Below are 18,418 nucleotides of genomic sequence, written 5' to 3' on the forward strand. Positions count from 1 at the left end.
GTGTGTCCGCTTGTATCCATCACTGAGCGACTAGACTAGCACTAGTACTGTCGCGAACTCTGGTTCATTGCTTGAAAGTAGATTAACCGCAACGAGAGTGGTTCGAATCGATGATCCATGGCTACAAGGATTTGTATAGTTAGACTGTACAAATCCTTGATGGCTACAAAGTCTTTTTGAATTCACGTTTAAAAGTGAAAGCTATGTCAACAATAATAAATGAATATTGCTGGACTATTATTTAGTTGCATATTTGTACTGATGAAAATAAATAATTCATTCAACTTGATGTTGTTAAATATTCAGTTTGAACAGACACAAAACTGAAGAAAAAAAAACCAGCAAGAATTATTGAATTCACACTAAACAGCAGTTGCGTCAAAGTATGGAAGAAGTACGATGTTAATCAATATTTTGCTAGCTATTTAGTACCTCCTCGTGTAGTTTAGAAATAACATTAAATTGGAATAGCGGAATCTATCTCTTTTTCTTCTTTATATATACAGAAAAACATCAACCCAGTTGGTGATTACTTTTAAACAAGTGTATGATCTCATTTCAAGCAGAGACATATATGTCTCTGTTTCAAGATAATGCTAATTAAATTTCTTATAAGAACTGAATGACTGGTTGAAATTTTCAATATACCATTTAATCGATTTGATTTGATTTATATAAACTTAGAATGTCTCCATTACACAATTTCTTACTATCTTTCAATATTTCCCCAATAGGCCCCATTCAGGCAATACACACGGAAGTTATGTTAGTATGCGCAGTACTGACACTGCGCATAATATGCAAATCACCCGTGACAACAAATACGTCAGCAGGTGCCCCTTCGGTGCTGTGTGCATCAAGTAGCTCAAATTCTACCTGACTATGTTTTGATTTTGTATTGGAATGTTTACATGTGTGTATTTTGTGTCACGATGAAAACAATAGTAAATCGTAAACTTTGGAATGTAAATTTTATTTGGATTATTGCATGATTGTTGAAATTTTAGGATAATTATTATAAATCTGTGTAAGACGTCAGTGCCTTAACTTAGCTCGTTTGATATCCAAAATGGACGTTCAACCTGTGGATATAGATCCAAACTTTGAGCCACAAACTAGAGTCAGGAGTAACACATGGCCATGCAGGCCACGGGAGGTTATAGCCGATGCTCAGTGTTCACCTGTGTCGGACGAATCCGTATCGGGGGATCCACATAAACCGGAGAATAATGGTCTAAAAACAAAATCATCTTCACGTCGAAATGCATGGGGAAATCTCTCTTACGCTGACCTAATTACTAAAGCTATTCAAAATTCACCAGAGCAGAGGTTGACCTTGTCTCAGATTTATGACTGGATGGTGCAGAATGTCCCATATTTCAAAGACAAAGGTGACAGCACCAGCTCAGCTGGTTGGAAGGTTTGTATCATTGTTTACATTTGTGAAGTTTATTTTTAATTATTAGCAAAACACGTGGGAGACTGCGCATTGTTTACATTTTACAACTTAATGTCCACCTGTGAAATGAAGCAGATAATTGGTCGGTAATCAGAGTTATCAGTATTATATAATTTGTTAATTGCAAATATACATGTGTATTGAATAAGGGGCGTGTCCTATGTCAGATAAATATATTCTGATCATTATCCAACCATACAAGATAAATGTTTTATACATGTACATTGTTCTTCTAAATTCAGTGTTATTTTGATGCATTTGTTTTTTTAATTTAATTGTGACAAATAATAATTTTTTACAGTATGGCAATTGCCAAAAAAATCAAAATGAGTAAAAAATATTTGTTTGGGATAATTACACCTGTTTAAAGTCCTAAATTGACATGAATTTACTGAAATAAAATTTGTTTCTCAATCTTAAGACTTAAATTTTATGTTATTACAAATAAACTCAACTCTTTTATATTGACTGAAAGAATTTAAATGACTTGATTGGGACAGATCCTTTTTTTCAAGAATCAAAGAAGAAATTGGTTTAGTCTTCACTGTGAGCCACTAGTCCAATACCACAAACTAGTAAACATTGTTTCGGACTGGTGAAAATTTGGTGAAAATTTTCAAGTCTTATATAAACAATGATAAAGACTAAATGTATTAGGCCAACTAAATTTAATTAGTAGAATATCATCCACATTTTTGAAAACAAAAGGGGTGGGTGGGAGAATTTTATATTTTTATTTCATGTGATACATGTTCATGTAGGCAAGTGTAATAATAAGCTTATATTATGTATATATACAAATAATACATGTAATATGTATAAGGAATCATACATACTTTTTTTCAAATTCTTCAATAAATATCTCTGATTGGCAACCACTGTTCTACATGTACATGTATTTGCCATTTTATTAGAAACCTGTTTTTAGTACTTATATATTCAGTAAAAGTGTGGAGAAATCCTATTTTAAGTTGGACTGTCTACACTAAATTCATTTGCATTCTAAGCAAAAGTTTGTAGTCCCTATAAAATGAAGCAAATGCATTGGTACACATCAAGATGATTAAATATAAGACATCAAGATGGTCAAATAATTGAGCACAAATATCAATATTTTATGACAAAAGTTGTTAAAAAATAATGTAAATTTGGTGTCATTTCCTTGCTCTGTTTTCTCATACATGTCATAGGGACTGAAAAATAAATTAAATAGCAATAAATTCTTATCTTCTCTCCATCGTCAAATATTGCCTTTAAAAAACCTGAATGAACCTTTTGAAATTTAATTAATTGAATATTACTCACATGATGTACAATGTACATGTACTTTTGCATCACCTATTTCAAGTCTCAATGCCAATGATTGATGTGTTATAATACATGACATACAGTTTTTCATACATGTATCTGCAAACTACAGTAGATGTCTGTATCTACTTCTCGAAGACTACTTTTTTTTTTTTACCAAACTTGAAAATGGCAAAAAATGTCTTTCTAAAACTTGTTTCACAATGGATCTTCGGTAATTCAGTTTAATGTACATATCAAAATATCCCAAATTTTGAAGGCTGACTGACAAAATGTCAAAGACTTTTTTTTTAGCTGAAAAAATACTAGCTGAAAAAAATCCAATTTTTTTTCTCCATCAGACAATTTTAAACCTTAAAATGTTTTGGCACAGATTGACATATGGATATTAACTTCACCATATTCTGTCATGTCTGTATTAACCTGTACATGTACATGCAGGGTGACTAGTTGTGGATCAGGATTTAATTTATGGTTACTAGTTATAGGCCAAAAATATATATTGAGTCTTGATCACCAGCAGGTTCTAGTAATATATACAAATAACTGTACAAGAGGTTTGTCAGTTATAATCTGTCAGTGTTCAAAGAGGCTTTAGGTTTAAATCTAGTGTGTTTTATTATTTTAATCAATTCTGTGGCATACTATGGAGGAAAGAGTTACTACAAATGTATCTGTGGCAGATGTCATAGGAAAGTAGCTACATTTTGTGCATGTAGGGTCAGTTGGGAAATTTGTATGACACACAAGTTTTAAATTGCCTTGTGCCATTTTGCATAATCCAATTCAGAAAGATATTAAACAATGGTAAAATGAAACAGATTCACGACGCTTTATTTACTTTTGTATTTAGTATATTTAAAAGAGTGGTCACATTATGTTTCCCGTTGTTTAAAAAGTACATACACCTACTTTGCAATTGAGGTTTAAGCCAAATACACAGGTATAATACCACACTTTTAAAATACCTGATTAGCATATACATGTAGGTCAATGGTATTAAAAATCTTTTCTAAATATATAATAATCCATTAAAAGGTGGATTGAAATTTGAATTATTACTATATATATATAGATAAAACTGGATTCATGCCAATAGTTATATAGACACTCTTATAAAATGTAGTTATCTTTTGTAATCTTGAAATAGATACAAGCTTTTTTCAAGGTTAATGGCAATAATGAATACTGAATGGGTCCTTTAAAAGGTTTGAATTATTAAAACCGTTGTTTAGAAGTGATCATGTTCTTGTTTCATACAAGTACAATGTAGTGCAAGGATGACAGTTTAACTGCATTAATATATAAGTAATCAGAGGCAGAATGTAGGCCAACTGTAAATAAAAAACTGAAGTATCAAAAATCTAAAATTTTCCTTAGATTTTTTTACCCAATTCTTGCATGATTGTTTACATTTTCCTTAATATAAGCTTATGGGACAAATGGTCCAAAAATATTTTGTCATATTAAAACCTTGAATTCATGTGACCTTTAATTTTTTCCTTACATGTACTAAAATATATGTACACCATTGTTGATGTTAGTGTTGATTTCACTTTCATTACCAATGAATTGCAGAGGATTCACATGTTTTTGACAGTACTAATAACTGATATTATTTATAATTGTATTCTAAATATTCCACCATTCAGTCTCAGGATAAGCAAACCTTTGCTGGTCTTTTCCAATATTTAGTGGTTCTTGATTTTTTTTAAAATGTTGATAATATCTTATGTGTTATACGTAAGTTATTTGTATATATTTTATTCTTGCATATAATATACCCACAAAATCATAAAAAAATGGTATCCTGCAAATAATAATGAATCAACATTTATTATCATCCTACCGTAAATGTGTCACTTTTCCAATTTACCATACATGGGACTATTTAAAGTTCTATATATATATGTGTATTATTTTCATTTATGCTTAAACAACCACTATGAACAGATTATTAGATTTGATGTCACTCTTTTGTTACATGACCTATATACCCAACCATGTCACTGTTAAGTAGTTACAAATTTACAAGGAAATGTATACATGTATATTTATAGGACTCTAAAGTGTGATGGTACTCTTTAAGTACGATGGTCACGCTAAAGTGTGATGGTCTACTGCTTAATTTACATGACGAAGTGCGATGATGTAACGGGAATGGTGTTCCAGCAATGTCTTTTGTTTTTTGCTGTGTTAATATTAGTTTTTGTATATTGTTTATAAATTATGCCGTTGTCTGTCTCTTTTGAATTGTTGTACACAAGTTATTGTGTGGTTTAAATTTATATAACTAGCTATCAGACTAGAGCCGAGGCTCCATGCCTAAGGTCATAAGTTATTAAGTGCGCACATCAGCAACATTTTGTGTTGGGTGAATAATTGTTTCATTGACATCTTCTTTCATTGTATATGTTTTTTTGTTTGTTTAATGATATCCATCTCGTTCACAGACATAACAGTACATATTGTACAAAAATATTCAGGTTATAGAAATTAGAAAGTTAAAAAGTAGCTTTTATTTCAAGCAAGTTCGATTAAAAACATTAAAGGAGTTTCTAAATTAAATTTGGACGAATTGAAATACTTTGACACTTGTTGTATTTTGACTTCTTCGCCCTATTTTTTGTTATGCACCTTCCCCTTACTGTCGCCAGTTTTCTATGTTGATGAGAAGTCCTTTCATCCACTATCCTGACAGAAAAACGTTTATCCGCGCCGACACAGCGAGTTCAAAGGTTTTGTACTGTGGGTGATTTTGTAGGAAAAAATCCTCCGCATACAGTCCTCTATATCACCCACTAAAAATGTTTTGTTCCATTTGTATCTCTTTTTTTTGTCTTGAAAAAAACCTTCATTGGGAGCCACAAATATTCTCGTTTACCGGAATGTCAATGTTTGTATGTTCGCACCGCTTGAAGCGTCATAATGCAAACGTTCACATTTTTAGCAAACAAACACGCATTAATGGAAAAACACACTTTAGTGTATACCATCGCACTTTAGCGTGACCATCACACTTTAGCGCAGTATAGTGTAAACCCCAGGGCATGTAACTACAGATCGTGATTATTATAAAAAAAAAACACAGAAATTTTCGTAATTTTGGTGCAAATGACCTTCTATAGACAGATGTACCTAGATCAGCTTCCCTGCAACCTAACAACTGTTGTGATAAATGTGTTCACTGGTGTTCACTCTACATGTTAACTATAGTTTGATACATCTATTAGCATCCCTCAGACTTCCAGGTTGAGGAAAAGAACGAGAAAATGTCAAAATTAACGCTTGTTGCACATGAGGATCCGGACCAACTTGGGGGGCAATTTCCTGTCCACCCATTCCCGCCTCCTCACGCCGCCAACCCATACTATGATCCCCTATCTTAGATTTAAAGCAATCAATATGCATCAGTGTGATCCCATCAAGGTACAGCTAATCTGCATATATTTTGCATACTTTTGCAAATACTCGAAATTTAGACAATTTCTTAGAACAATTCAGCATGGGAAGGGTTAATTTCATCTGGAAGATACTCAAATGTCAATCCTTGGAATTATATAAACTATTATACCAATCACAGGTTTATATAAACTATTATGCCAATCACAGGTTTATATTAACTATTATACCAATCACAGGTTTATTTCTTTAATTTGGTTGCACAAGTGGATTCAAAACACAACTTATTACATGAAAAACGAAATAGTTTGTGTTCCCTTATGACTGATTTTATATTTAAAATTTACTGTTAGTTAATTTGGGACTCTTTTTTAAAACAGTTTGTGTGTTGACCTTAGCTTAACTTCAGTCAGAATGTCCGTCCTCTGTAGAAACCAGTTAAAATTTTAAAGAAAAAAATTATTGGAACTACAATGTTTCTTTTTGTCAAATAACCTTGGCCTGATGTATATACATGTATCCTTGAACACTTTTAAAAAGTTGTGTTTTGAATCCACTTGTCCAACCATAATTAAGAAATGACAGTTGATGGGCATTATTAATCCTAGGAACAAGTGTTACTTCTACATGTAGATTATAATCTGATCCAGCTTATGTGGCTGGCATAATATTACTATAAATAGTAAAAAAATCTCTTCAATTATGTAATCACAGGAATTTGAGTATCTTCTAGATAAAAATAGCCACTGCAGTACATAATGTTTTACCAACATTACTACAATAAAAATAGAAATTAAAAAAGCAATTGTGACTATAGTGATTACTGATTATTTGGCATCATGGAACAAGTTTTACTACCAGCTACTGTTAATTTTTAATCAAATGGCAACCTTTATTTTTTCATTCCCCTGGGTTCTTGATTTTTTTTAGTTATATATGTCAGTATGTATTGATTTTGTTGTTAAACTCCTTATTTTGAACAAGTTTTTCATATGTGACTTTTTGTGTTTATCTGCCTGTTGGTCGGGTTGTTGTCTCTTTGACAGATTCCCCATTTCCATTTTTAGTAGCAATTTTGTTGATGGGTTGCTACATGTATACTTGCATCCTTTAATGAATCAGGAGAAATACACCCTCTCTCAATCTAATTGTGGGATTCAGACACGCATGTATTCAACATTCAGAAGTATTTTTATGTAGGATGTATTGATAATTTGATTGTGTATTTGGCTTTTGTAACCAAAAATAGAAAGAGGTAGGATGTATTTCCTCTGTTCTTCTTTCACTCATTAAAGCATAAAGTTGTTAAAGTTAATTCTAAATAGTCAAAATAAAACACTTAATAGGAGTGTGCACTGTAACAGGAGTGTGGTTAGTTACTGTCTTGATTAAACAGGAGTGTGTACCGTAATTAAGTTATTGTTAGTTACTGCCTTGATCTAACAGGAGTGTGTACTGTAATTAAGTTGTTGTGGTTAGTTACTGCCTTGATCTAACAGGAGTGTGTACCATAATTAAGTTGTTGTGGTTGGTTACTGTCTTATCTAACAGGAGTGTGTACTGTTATTAAGTTGTGGTTAATTACTGTCTTGATCTAACAGGAGTGTGTACCATGATTTAGTTGTTGTGGTTAGTTACTGCCTTGATCTGACAGGAGTGTGTACTGTAATTAAGTTGTTGTGGTTAGTTGCTGCCTTGATCTAACAGGAGTGTGTACTGTACTAAGTTGTGGTCAGTTACTGCCTTAATCTGACAGGAGTGTGATCCGTGATTTAGTTGTTGTGGTTAGTTACTGCCTTGATCTGACAGGAGTGTGTACCGTAATTAAGTTGTTGTGGTTTGTCTTGATCTAACAGGAGTGTGTACCGTAATTAAGTTGTTGTGGTTAGTTACTGTCTTTATCTAACAGGAGTGTGTACCATAATTAATTTGTGGTTAGTTACTGTCTTGATCTGACAGGAGTGTGCATGTACCGTAATTAAGTTGTTGTGGTTGGTTACTGTCTTGATCTAACAGGAGTGTGTACCATACTTAAGTTGTTGTGGTTGGTAACTGCCTAAATCTAACAGGAGTGTGTACCATAATTAAGTTGTTGTGGTTGGTAACTGCCTAAATCTAACAGGAGTGTGCACCATAATTAAGTTGTTGTGGTTGGTTACTGTCTTGATCTAACAGGAGTGTATACCGTACTTAAGTTGTTGTGGTTGGTTACTGTCTTGATCTAACAGGAGTGTGTACCGTACTTAAGTTGTTGTGGTTGGTTACTGTCTTGATCTAACAGGAGTGTGTACCATAATTAAGTTGTTGCGGTTGGTTACTGTCTTGATCTAACAGGAGTGTGTACCATAATTAAGTTGTGGTTGGTTACTGTCTTGATCTAACAGGAGTGTGTACCATTATTAAGTTGTTGTGGTTGGTTACTGTCTTGATCTAACAGGAGTGTGTACCATAATTAAGTTGTTGTGGTTGGTTACTGTCTTGATCTAACAGGAGTGTGTACCGTACTTAAGTTGTTGTGGTTGGTTACTGTCTTGATCTAACAGGAGTGTGTACCATAATTAAGTTGTTGTGGTTGGTTACTGTCTTGATCTAACAGGAGTGTGTACCGTACTTAAGTTGTTGTGGTTGGTTACTGTCTTGATATTACAATGTGAGATTTAGTAAAGACTCAAAAGCCTTGAAATAAATTCACGAAAAAATGGTTGTTTCGGAATTAATTCTCTTATTTTTAGGTGGAACTTAGCTTGTATGATGAAAGAGAAATGTCAAATTTTTAACAACTGATGTGTCTTAATATAAAGAATAGGATAGCATGATAATCTTTTGGACTTAAACAGCTAAACTTTAATTCAAAAGATAGTAAGAGGCTAAGAAATGTATTTCTACAATTTAATCAAATTTTTATTCAAAAGTAATACAGATGGTAGACAAAATTAAACAACATAATGACAAGTTATGACAATATAAGTATACTAATTGTTAGATATTTATACATGGCATAGTGTGACATTAATAATTTCATGAGTATTTAGTATTTACATGATTACATAATACAGATATTTTGGCACTTATCAAAATTATCCTTGACCATTAAGTTATATATAATATGTATTATAAATAGTGACATTATTCTGTGTAGATCTCAGAGAAATGAATGCATTTTCCTCGGAGCTTTCATGTATGGATCCAGGGTTTGAGGTAAGAAGGTTTCTTTCAAAGGGAATAGGGAGTTAAATTTATATATAAGGAGAGTGTCATGCCCTTAATTAGGATTTTGAAGAATATTTAGACTGAATCTTTGATTGTCCCATGTATGTACTTTATATATAAGGGACTTTTTGCAAGACAAAATTAATGTCATAAGCAACCATACCAAATTTGCTTCTTTTCACTCAAGGAGCTTTTGAAACCTTTTGTCTTTTGTGTTCTAAGGATTTTTTTTATGCATTATCTACGTAATGGATTTACATTTTTTCAAAATTCTTGACTTTCTTTAATAATGGTCATTCAGAAAAATGGACACGGCCTGCAATGATTTATACAAACATATATCTATATAATAAACATTAAACGGTAATAGAGGGATATTTGCAATGATTAGGGCAGATAATTAAAAGACGTTTCATTTATATTCATATTTCATTTTATGGACTGCAGATCACTCTATACAATATGTGGTAGATACCATATATGGAGGGTTATTTTCAAGGTCGTAAAATTTAACAATTTTCATTGATTAAGGTATACAAAATAAAAATATTGTGGCGGTTATTTTTTTGGGGATATAAATTTTTTATCAATACCTTTGCATGTACACCTTTAATTTGGCAGAATTTAGTTTTTCGTGATTTTTTTCCATCTTCGAAAGTAAGTGAAAATGAACAACCCGCGAAAATAACCAGCTATACGGCAATTGCCACAATTCAAGTGTTATGTATGTAAAAGTATACTATGGTCGATTTAACTTCAATTTCTACAAAATGAAGTCATTTGAAGCACCTAAAGATGAAGTGATAAAAAACTGATTTGAAATGAGTACAATAGAAAACTGAAGGTATTGAGTAAAACATATTCTTTATCAATCTTGACATGTTCTTTGGAAAGAGTCCAGGTATGGGGAATAGAAATCAATGTCTTTTTATATATTATTTAATTGTGTTGCACACCATGCATGTAATTTATCATGTTCACAGTTCATTGACCTATCGTTACCTGTTGAATAAGTATTAAGTCTAAATGTAGAAGTTGTAAGAACAATTGTGAAAAAATGTTCTTTAATTGATTTTATAACTATTTTTATAGCTAATTGACATATATACATTGCCCCCAGACATTTGCAAGGATGTACAACTTCACTATGTTATAACAGTTGGAATGGGTATACATGTAGATTTACATGCATATGATATGTAATTTAACAGTATACATGTACATTTTACATGCATATGATATGTAATTTAAAACTCAGAATTGAGTTTGTTTGATCTATTTTATTACTTATTTATGATCCCCTTTCATGGAGGGATATTATACTTTATTCATCTTGTCATCTTGTTAGTCACTGATCCTACTGTATTATGGAAAGATCCGATATTTGATCAAACACTTTTTGAAGAAAAGATGTAGAGTTTAAATGATTTTCCCATCTACTATGCAGTCATTTTCAGATGTTTGATTTTTTTTTGTCAATATCAAAAACTTTATATAAGGATATACTTTGAATGACATCACACGCAACATCTTTAACTGATTGTTTTATCCGAGTACAGATGTTAATACCTTTTTATATGCATTACTTTCTTTCCATTTTATTTCAAAGTGCAAAAAAGACTTTGTGTCAGCTGGGTCTACAAGTTGCAACTGGCACAACTGTGTACAAACTCCTCAACCCCCCCTGACTACAAGTGAATAGTAAGGGACATTTGCCACTCCTAGGACAGTAGGAGCCATTATGTCATTATAATTTGACTGTGGAAAAATATATGTATGCAAAATCAGGGTTTAAAATTGTGGTTCACCATAATATGAAAATGAAATAGATTCTGGTAGGCACTCATTCTTGTTATAACTGAGTGTGTATAATATAGGGTTAAGCAACTTTTAAAAAGCTTCTGACTATGGATATATTGCAAGGAATGTGTATCAGTCATCAGTCAAATTAAGTTATTTTGCTTCTGACAAGAAAATTCTAAAGTTATATGACTTCGTAAGAGCTGGTAGAAAAAGACCAATTTAAAGAGGCTGGGGTTTAAATTCTAGTGTCTTTTGATGATTTTTAGATAGTTGTCTTGTCTGGGACCATAGTCCTATAAAGGATGCAGGGCTTTTAGATAGTTGTCTTGTCTGGGACCATAGTCCTATAAAGGATGCAGGGCTTTTAGATAGTTGTCTTGTCTGGGACCATAGTCCTATAAAGGATGCAGGGCTTTTAGATAGTTGTCTTGTCTGGGACCATAGTCCTATAAAGGATGCAAGACTAAGACTTGTAGTTTGTGTTATTTCCTTGTTAGAGTTTCTGAAGTGTTTAAACAGGCAGACATATCTCTGTGTAAACAGTTTATTCAATTCAAGGCAAAAACGTTTCTGATATAAAAAAAAAAATGTAGTAATGATGAAATTGTGTCTGATAAAATGTACTTGTGGTGGCCTTGCCAACAGAATTAGTATCCCATTAATCATTGTCATGTCATTACACTTACTCGTATACACATCTCAATGTAAAAATGTCTCCTTGAATGAACAAAAAAAAGAGCTGTTAAGATCCATAGTCAAAATGATAGAGGCTATTCTTTTTATACATTTTGCTTTGCTCAGTTATTTTGTCAGTTGTAAAAGACTATTTGAGGTTCACCTTGCAAATAATTTGCAATGGGTTGAATGATTTAAAGATTGAGGCAGTCAGGTAAGGTGAATTGGGATATATTTGAAATTAAATTCTAATTCGTAAACTCCAACAAACAATCAAATAATCACAAACTCTCACATGGGAGACACCACTTGCAGAGACAAGTGCTCATTTTATTATAAATATGAGTATAATATTGTGGAAAGTTCATATAAATACACAGATATTAACCCTCACCATGCTGAATTGTTTTCAGAAAATGTCTAATTTTCATTTATTTGCAAAAATATGCAAATGCAAATGAGCTTAGCCCTGTTGCTGTAGCATATTGATTCCTTTAAATCTAATGTAGCTGATCACAGGGTGGGGTGGTCTGGGTGGGTGGGCGTCAATTTGCCCCAAAGTGAGTCATCAGGTGCAAAAAGCGTCAATTTTGCAGATTTTTCCTCGTTTCTCTTGACCCAGAAGACCCAGGGATGCTGGTAAAGGTATTTAGCTGTAGCCTGTATGTAGAGTGGACCCTACTTAACAAATTGACCCCAACAGTTGTTAGGTCGGAGTGAATCTCTACAGAAGGTCATTTGTACCAAAAATATGGAATTTCACAATTTTTGCCTATTTCTGACTTCAAATGGACCCAAAAGGCCAAAACCGGAAGTAGTTGTTTCCTAACCTGGGGTTTACACTATTTTTGCAAGTTTTATGCCTCTGAACTTCCTGTGTGAGTTACAGATGTGAAGCCCACCCCTCCAAAAAATTGAGTTTTAGCCAATTTCAATTTTCCAAGTCCGTATTTGTGCTCATAAAGCTACTTATTCATGAGAAACGTGCATATGGATAGCCTAAGGTTGACGGAACATGCATAACTTTTAAAATAAGTATCATAAAGTGGACTTCTAAAAGTTTGGAACACCATTTGAGCCAAATAACGGTTATTTGGGTAAGCCCGTCATTGATGGTCACCGCATGGTAAGGGTTAAGCAGCTTGTACATGTACTAGTTTCCCCATAATAGTGGTCTACAAATCTGAAAATAAACAATATGATTAACAATATTATTTAGTTGGCAAAATTCGATTTTTTAAAATGAAAGATTTTATATTTCCAAGTATGGTGTACATGTTTTACATATATATTCACTTAAAAAATGGGAGGATTTTCCAGTTTTCATACAATAACTCAAAAATGCTTTCAGCATGCCTCATAAAATATTGGTGAATAGTTGATATCTATGGAGGTATTAGATTCCTTTTGATTTTACATTTCCAAGTTATGTAGTTTTTATCTTTAAATAAAGGGTGTCAGAATTTTCCAGTTTTTGGACCATACATTTAAATTTTGTAACTCAAAAATTAATTCAGCAGTTCTCATGAAACTTTGGTGAATTGTTTATATCTACTGATGTAGGCTCCCTTTCAGTTTTAATGAAAAAAGGGGGTTGGGGGGGTTGGAAGGAGGGGGCATATCATGCACTCATGATGCAGCTGTTAATTAACAATTGTCGATTCACAGAGTTAATATCAAAGACAGTTGTCTTCTTCTCTGTTGAAACTTGTACAACAAAAATGGAAGGGGTCGGTCATTCACTGATAAAAAGAGGGAGATTTTAACATTAACTTTTATCTAATCTACCTATGTTGACCTTTAAATGACCAGTGTAGCAATAAAACTTGGCAGGTGAATGTGTGAATGGTCATTATCACCAAAACCAGATTTATCAATAAGTAGATTTACCATTGAACATGTTGAAAGTTTAAAGTATTTAGTCATAAGCATATAGAAATCAATAAAAAAGGTTATTTATATAGGTATTTATAAATAGGTAAATTATTATGAATATAATTGTTTGATTTGATCAGTTTTACAGATAATTGCTGAACTTGGTTTCTTATAAATTTTTTGTGGTGTTTGATGGTAAAGATGGGATGTCATTCATTTCTGTAAAATTCTGCAGTTCCCTAACACCCCCCCTGCCAAAGGGCCAAGTGAGCTTTTCTCATCGCTTAAATAGAATGAACACTTCATAAGGCCAAACAAAAGTAGGTTTGTGTTTTACAGTGTTCGTCTTGTGGATAATCGGGAAGGTAGATTGAATAAGATGGAATTCTTACTTATTTCAATTTTTAATCTTCAGGATAAAGGGAGACAAGCTGTTTTTAATACGATTCACTTCAAAAAGTATCAACACAATTACATTTTACTCTTAATTGGCCTATAAATGCAAAAGAAGTTAAGGATATTTTGATCAAATTCATGACACTAAAAAACTGCACACTCATTGAAAACAAAAGCTGTGGCACATTGCTTTTATTGCTGCTTTTCAACTGAATTCAAATGACCACTTATAGCCTCAAATAGATATAAGAAGATGTGGTATGAGTATAATAGACCTGTTAGCAAAGAATCCAAATTAAATTGATTAGATTCACAGCTATAAAGTTCTGTACAAAATTATAGAAAAACATTTCTTAATTTATATCAGTAGTGTATACCAGACTTTTAATTTTTAATTATATATATACGAGCCATTCTAAATTATTTAAAAAAATGTTTGATAGCTTGTCATCACAATATGCTTCTGCTTAATCTGTCCAAAACTTACTGTAGTAGTAGGACAGGTGAATGTCAGCATCCCCAGTACACTAGGGTAAAATGAGTTTGGAAAATTACATTAAGATGTAGAAATGGAAAAAAATAAGTCAATATTTGAAAATTAGATAATCAGGTCCCTAGTGCTCTATGCTATCTTAGAACTTAGAAATTTCCTCACCATCGAACTGATCAATATAGGAAGCAATAAGTCTACTTCTCTATGTCACTATACAGATGTAATTATCATCAGCGTCTCCGTTCTTCCCAGTTTAGATGACAGCTGTCTGATTGTTGGAGAAGGATTTCATACAACATGTACAATGCTCATTTTGATTAGGTCTTGGTAGTAAATTTGTTTCAACTTGGGAAAGGAGAGAATTTATTTAGTTCTTCTGATTAAAAGTTAATGGAATATAAGTTACTACATGTATATAACTGGAACATAAACATGTAATGTGTGCCTTAAAATATTTCCGTTCTAGAAAAATGGCCTATATACAGACACCAAGTAAACAAAATGAGTTATGATAGATATAGGAAGATGTGGTGTGAGTGCCAATGAGACAACTCTCCATCCAAGTAACAATTTAAAAAGTAAACCATTATAGGTTAAAGTACGGCCTTCAACAGTCTTAATTATAAAAATGATAAACATTCAACCTCTTTTGTCGCTTATTACATCATTTGTTATCAAATCTTAATTTGTGTTCTTTTTCTCTTTCTAGAATTCCATTCGACACAATTTGTCCCTACACAGTCGATTTATGAGAATTCAAAATGAAGGGACTGGTAAGAGCTCATGGTGGGTTCTCAACCCAGATGCTAAACCTGGGAAAACACCTCGCCGACGAGCAGGTAGTATGGAAACTAAAAGCTATGAAAAAAGACGCGGTCGTGTTAAAAAGAAGGTTGAAGCTGTCAGAGCAGCCATGGAAAATATCATGAATGGTTCACCTTCTGGAGATGACTTTTTAAGTGATTCACCGCTTGGCTTTCAACTTAGCCCTGAATTCAGACCTCGGGCAAGTTCTAATGCAAGTAGTTGTGGACGATTGTCACCTATTCAGGCAGCTCATGAACCCGATCTCCATGACAGTCAAGTGCCACCTATGTCCCCCATTCCTTGGGGTTCTGAATTTGACTCTATAGATGATACAATTGGTCAGTATGATGACCAGTTAGTTGACACTTTAGTAGGAAGTATGAAGTTGTGTGAGTCTACGAAGATTGGATTGGGTAGCGATAATAACATTGGTAACGTTGAACAGAATGACATTGAAATGAGCTTCGATGGAACTGTGCCCTTGACACAGTTGCTATCCAATAGTTCTGATAGGATTAACTTAACTAACGTGCCCTTGTCCCAGTTTAATCAAAGTGCCAACAGAGACACAGCTCAGTATCGTAACCTTCCAGCCCCTCCTGCATATCCCGGTGATTCTATGCGAAGAAGTCCACTACAACAGCAGCCAAGCCTGGAACAGTTAGGTTTACAAAATGGAGGCTCATTTGATTTAGGCCTCCAGAGACAAAACAGTGGTAATTTAGGTATGAATTATGGAGGTCAGCAAAATTCTATGTTTACACAGCAAGATTATAATCAGATTCCACGGATGAATTCACAATTGAGCCAACAGTTGAGTCAATTAAATGTGAATACGCAACAACAGATGCAGTCACCTGCTCGTTCCCCACAACAATCACATCAACAAATCAGTCCTAATTACGGTAACCAACGCAGCTACGGGTCTCCTCAGCAGCAGTCTCCGCAGAACAAACAAATTTCAAATCAGCTTCAGAATCAGGCACAGCAACAACAACAAGCAGGTGAAAGATCTCTTCTTCAACGTTGTTTGGAAGCACCCTCAGATTCACTTCTCAGAGCCGCCTTAACACAAAAAAACACTCAGGGTTTCATAAATATGTCAGATAATCTGCCAAATACATCAATGTATAATAATACTGGATATGAAAATCGTCAGATCATGTCACCGGGATTGCAGCTAAATAATAACGGGCTCAATAATAATCTTATAAACATGCCTTTACAACCAAACAGGGTTGGAATGATGAATACATCGGCTGGGAACATGCAGATTTCACAGCAACAAATGCCTGTACAACAAACAATGCAGGTTCAAAAACCAAACTCGTCAAATTCGCTTAATGAAATAGAAGCAGATTTCTTTGAACCTCAAGGCTTCGATATGGAACAGATGCTTCAACATGAGCTCAGTTTAGAGGGAAATCTTGATTTCAATTTTGACCCTACCTCAAATAATACAGATACAAGCCAAAATTTAGTACGATGATGTTATAGATCTATAGTTTAGCTCCGAAGGTTGGAAATTTAGAAAGATTATGAAAAAAAAATGTTATGGAAATGTTTCGTGTGATATTGTTTTTGTTTTGTTTGTTAAAGATCGTCATGTTGTTGTGATATAAATACTTGTTACTGATGAAGTTTCGGTTAATTATTGGCAGCATTGGTCAAGCTTGAGCTGTCCAAATACCCAAAAGACAGACAGGAAAGCAGGTCTTGGTGAAATAAATCAAAGTACACATGTTTAACATAACAGAATTGGTTCACTGAGCCTTATATGGATATGTTATATTTTAGTTGTAACTGCATATAAATATATATATAAGAAAGTCATGTGATAGCTATTTGATAAATGATTGATTTTAAATGTTTTTCATGGTAGTGATTCTATTGAATGAATGAGTTCATCTGTCATTTTTCTCATCAGATTTTTTTTCTAATTTACAATGAGAAATTTGTATGCTTTGATTTTAATAATTGATAAGAGACATAAATTGGTCTGCAAAGTAATCTATATTTATAAAATTTTAAATACTTTTCATCATTTTCCAATAGATATGAATTTCAATGCTTCTATTTTAATACATATTGCAAGAGTCGGCTGTTGTGAAATGTCATTAACAGACAAGTTCTATAGTGTGCAATGCTTCAGAAAGTTTATTGAACTGATCTCTATAATGTAGGTCATTGACAGTATCTGCTGAAAGGGGAGTCAAATCGGATTATTTTGTCAATCTAATAATGCATTCTGTTAGTTTAAGTCAAGTGTACCAGCTAGAGCAGCTTTCTAAGCATGCATCAATACTTAAATACCTGCATAGACATTTTGAGATGGGTTAGCATATATTTGGGTCATAAACTGCCAATGACCTAAATCATTCATTCTAGCAAAATCTATATAAAGTCAATTTTGCCCAGTCTCCTGTACAAGGGTTTACTGTAGAAGCTATTGATTATTGTGGAAAAGTTAAAAGAATCGCATTTGAAGTGGGACTTAGGAAACGGCTGAATTACTAGCTATTAGCATGATTTTAATCTTAGCGATATGAATCAGATTGATTAGAATAAAATTTATATCAGGAAAAGGTGTAAATTGGGATATTCTGAAGGGTAAAACAGTATCAATAAAATTGATTGTAAGTGCAATTAAATAATTGTATTGCTGAAAACATTTAAATAGCAAGTTTGTAAGAATAAAATGCCATGCTGTAAGAAACAACATTTTGGCACCTGAATTATTGTAAATTGATTATTTTTAAGTTCACAGAATAAAATGGAGATCAATAAATGCAATATATATTACAGAAGGATTTGTCCAAATTTTGCTGTTTTATTATTATGTTTAAAAGTACACTTGAAATGAACGAGTGTCTGATGATTTTCTTTCCTTTTAGTTGAAATAACATTTTGAAGTCTATGTACGGTGTTGGTTAACAGTTGATGTGAAACATTAAGGAGACTTAATTAATCTGATGTATAGTAAGAATTTT

At 33.0% G+C, this 18,418-nt stretch overlaps 1 protein-coding gene across 2 annotated transcripts; it reads left to right on the forward strand.

The window, feature by feature from the left end:
• Positions 1-822: 822 nt before the first annotated feature.
• Positions 823-18,111, forward strand: LOC134687026 (forkhead box protein O-like). 2 transcript variants are annotated; one of them, XM_063546950.1, is made up of 2 exons: positions 823-1,420; positions 15,331-18,111. In XM_063546950.1, the coding sequence occupies exons 1-2, from the start codon at positions 1,070-1,072 to the stop codon at positions 16,915-16,917; spliced, it is 1,938 nt and encodes a 645-aa protein (XP_063403020.1). In that variant the 5' UTR covers positions 823-1,069; the 3' UTR covers positions 16,918-18,111. The 2 variants fall into 2 exon arrangements, with proteins under 2 accessions (XP_063403020.1, XP_063403021.1); XM_063546951.1 differs by lacking the exon at positions 823-1,420 and adding an exon at positions 9,317-9,367.
• The last annotated feature ends 307 nt before the right edge of the window (positions 18,112-18,418 follow it).

Source organism: Mytilus trossulus, chromosome 10 (genome assembly GCF_036588685.1).
Source record: "Mytilus trossulus isolate FHL-02 chromosome 10, PNRI_Mtr1.1.1.hap1, whole genome shotgun sequence".
NCBI classification, from domain to species: domain Eukaryota; kingdom Metazoa; phylum Mollusca; class Bivalvia; order Mytilida; family Mytilidae; genus Mytilus; species Mytilus trossulus.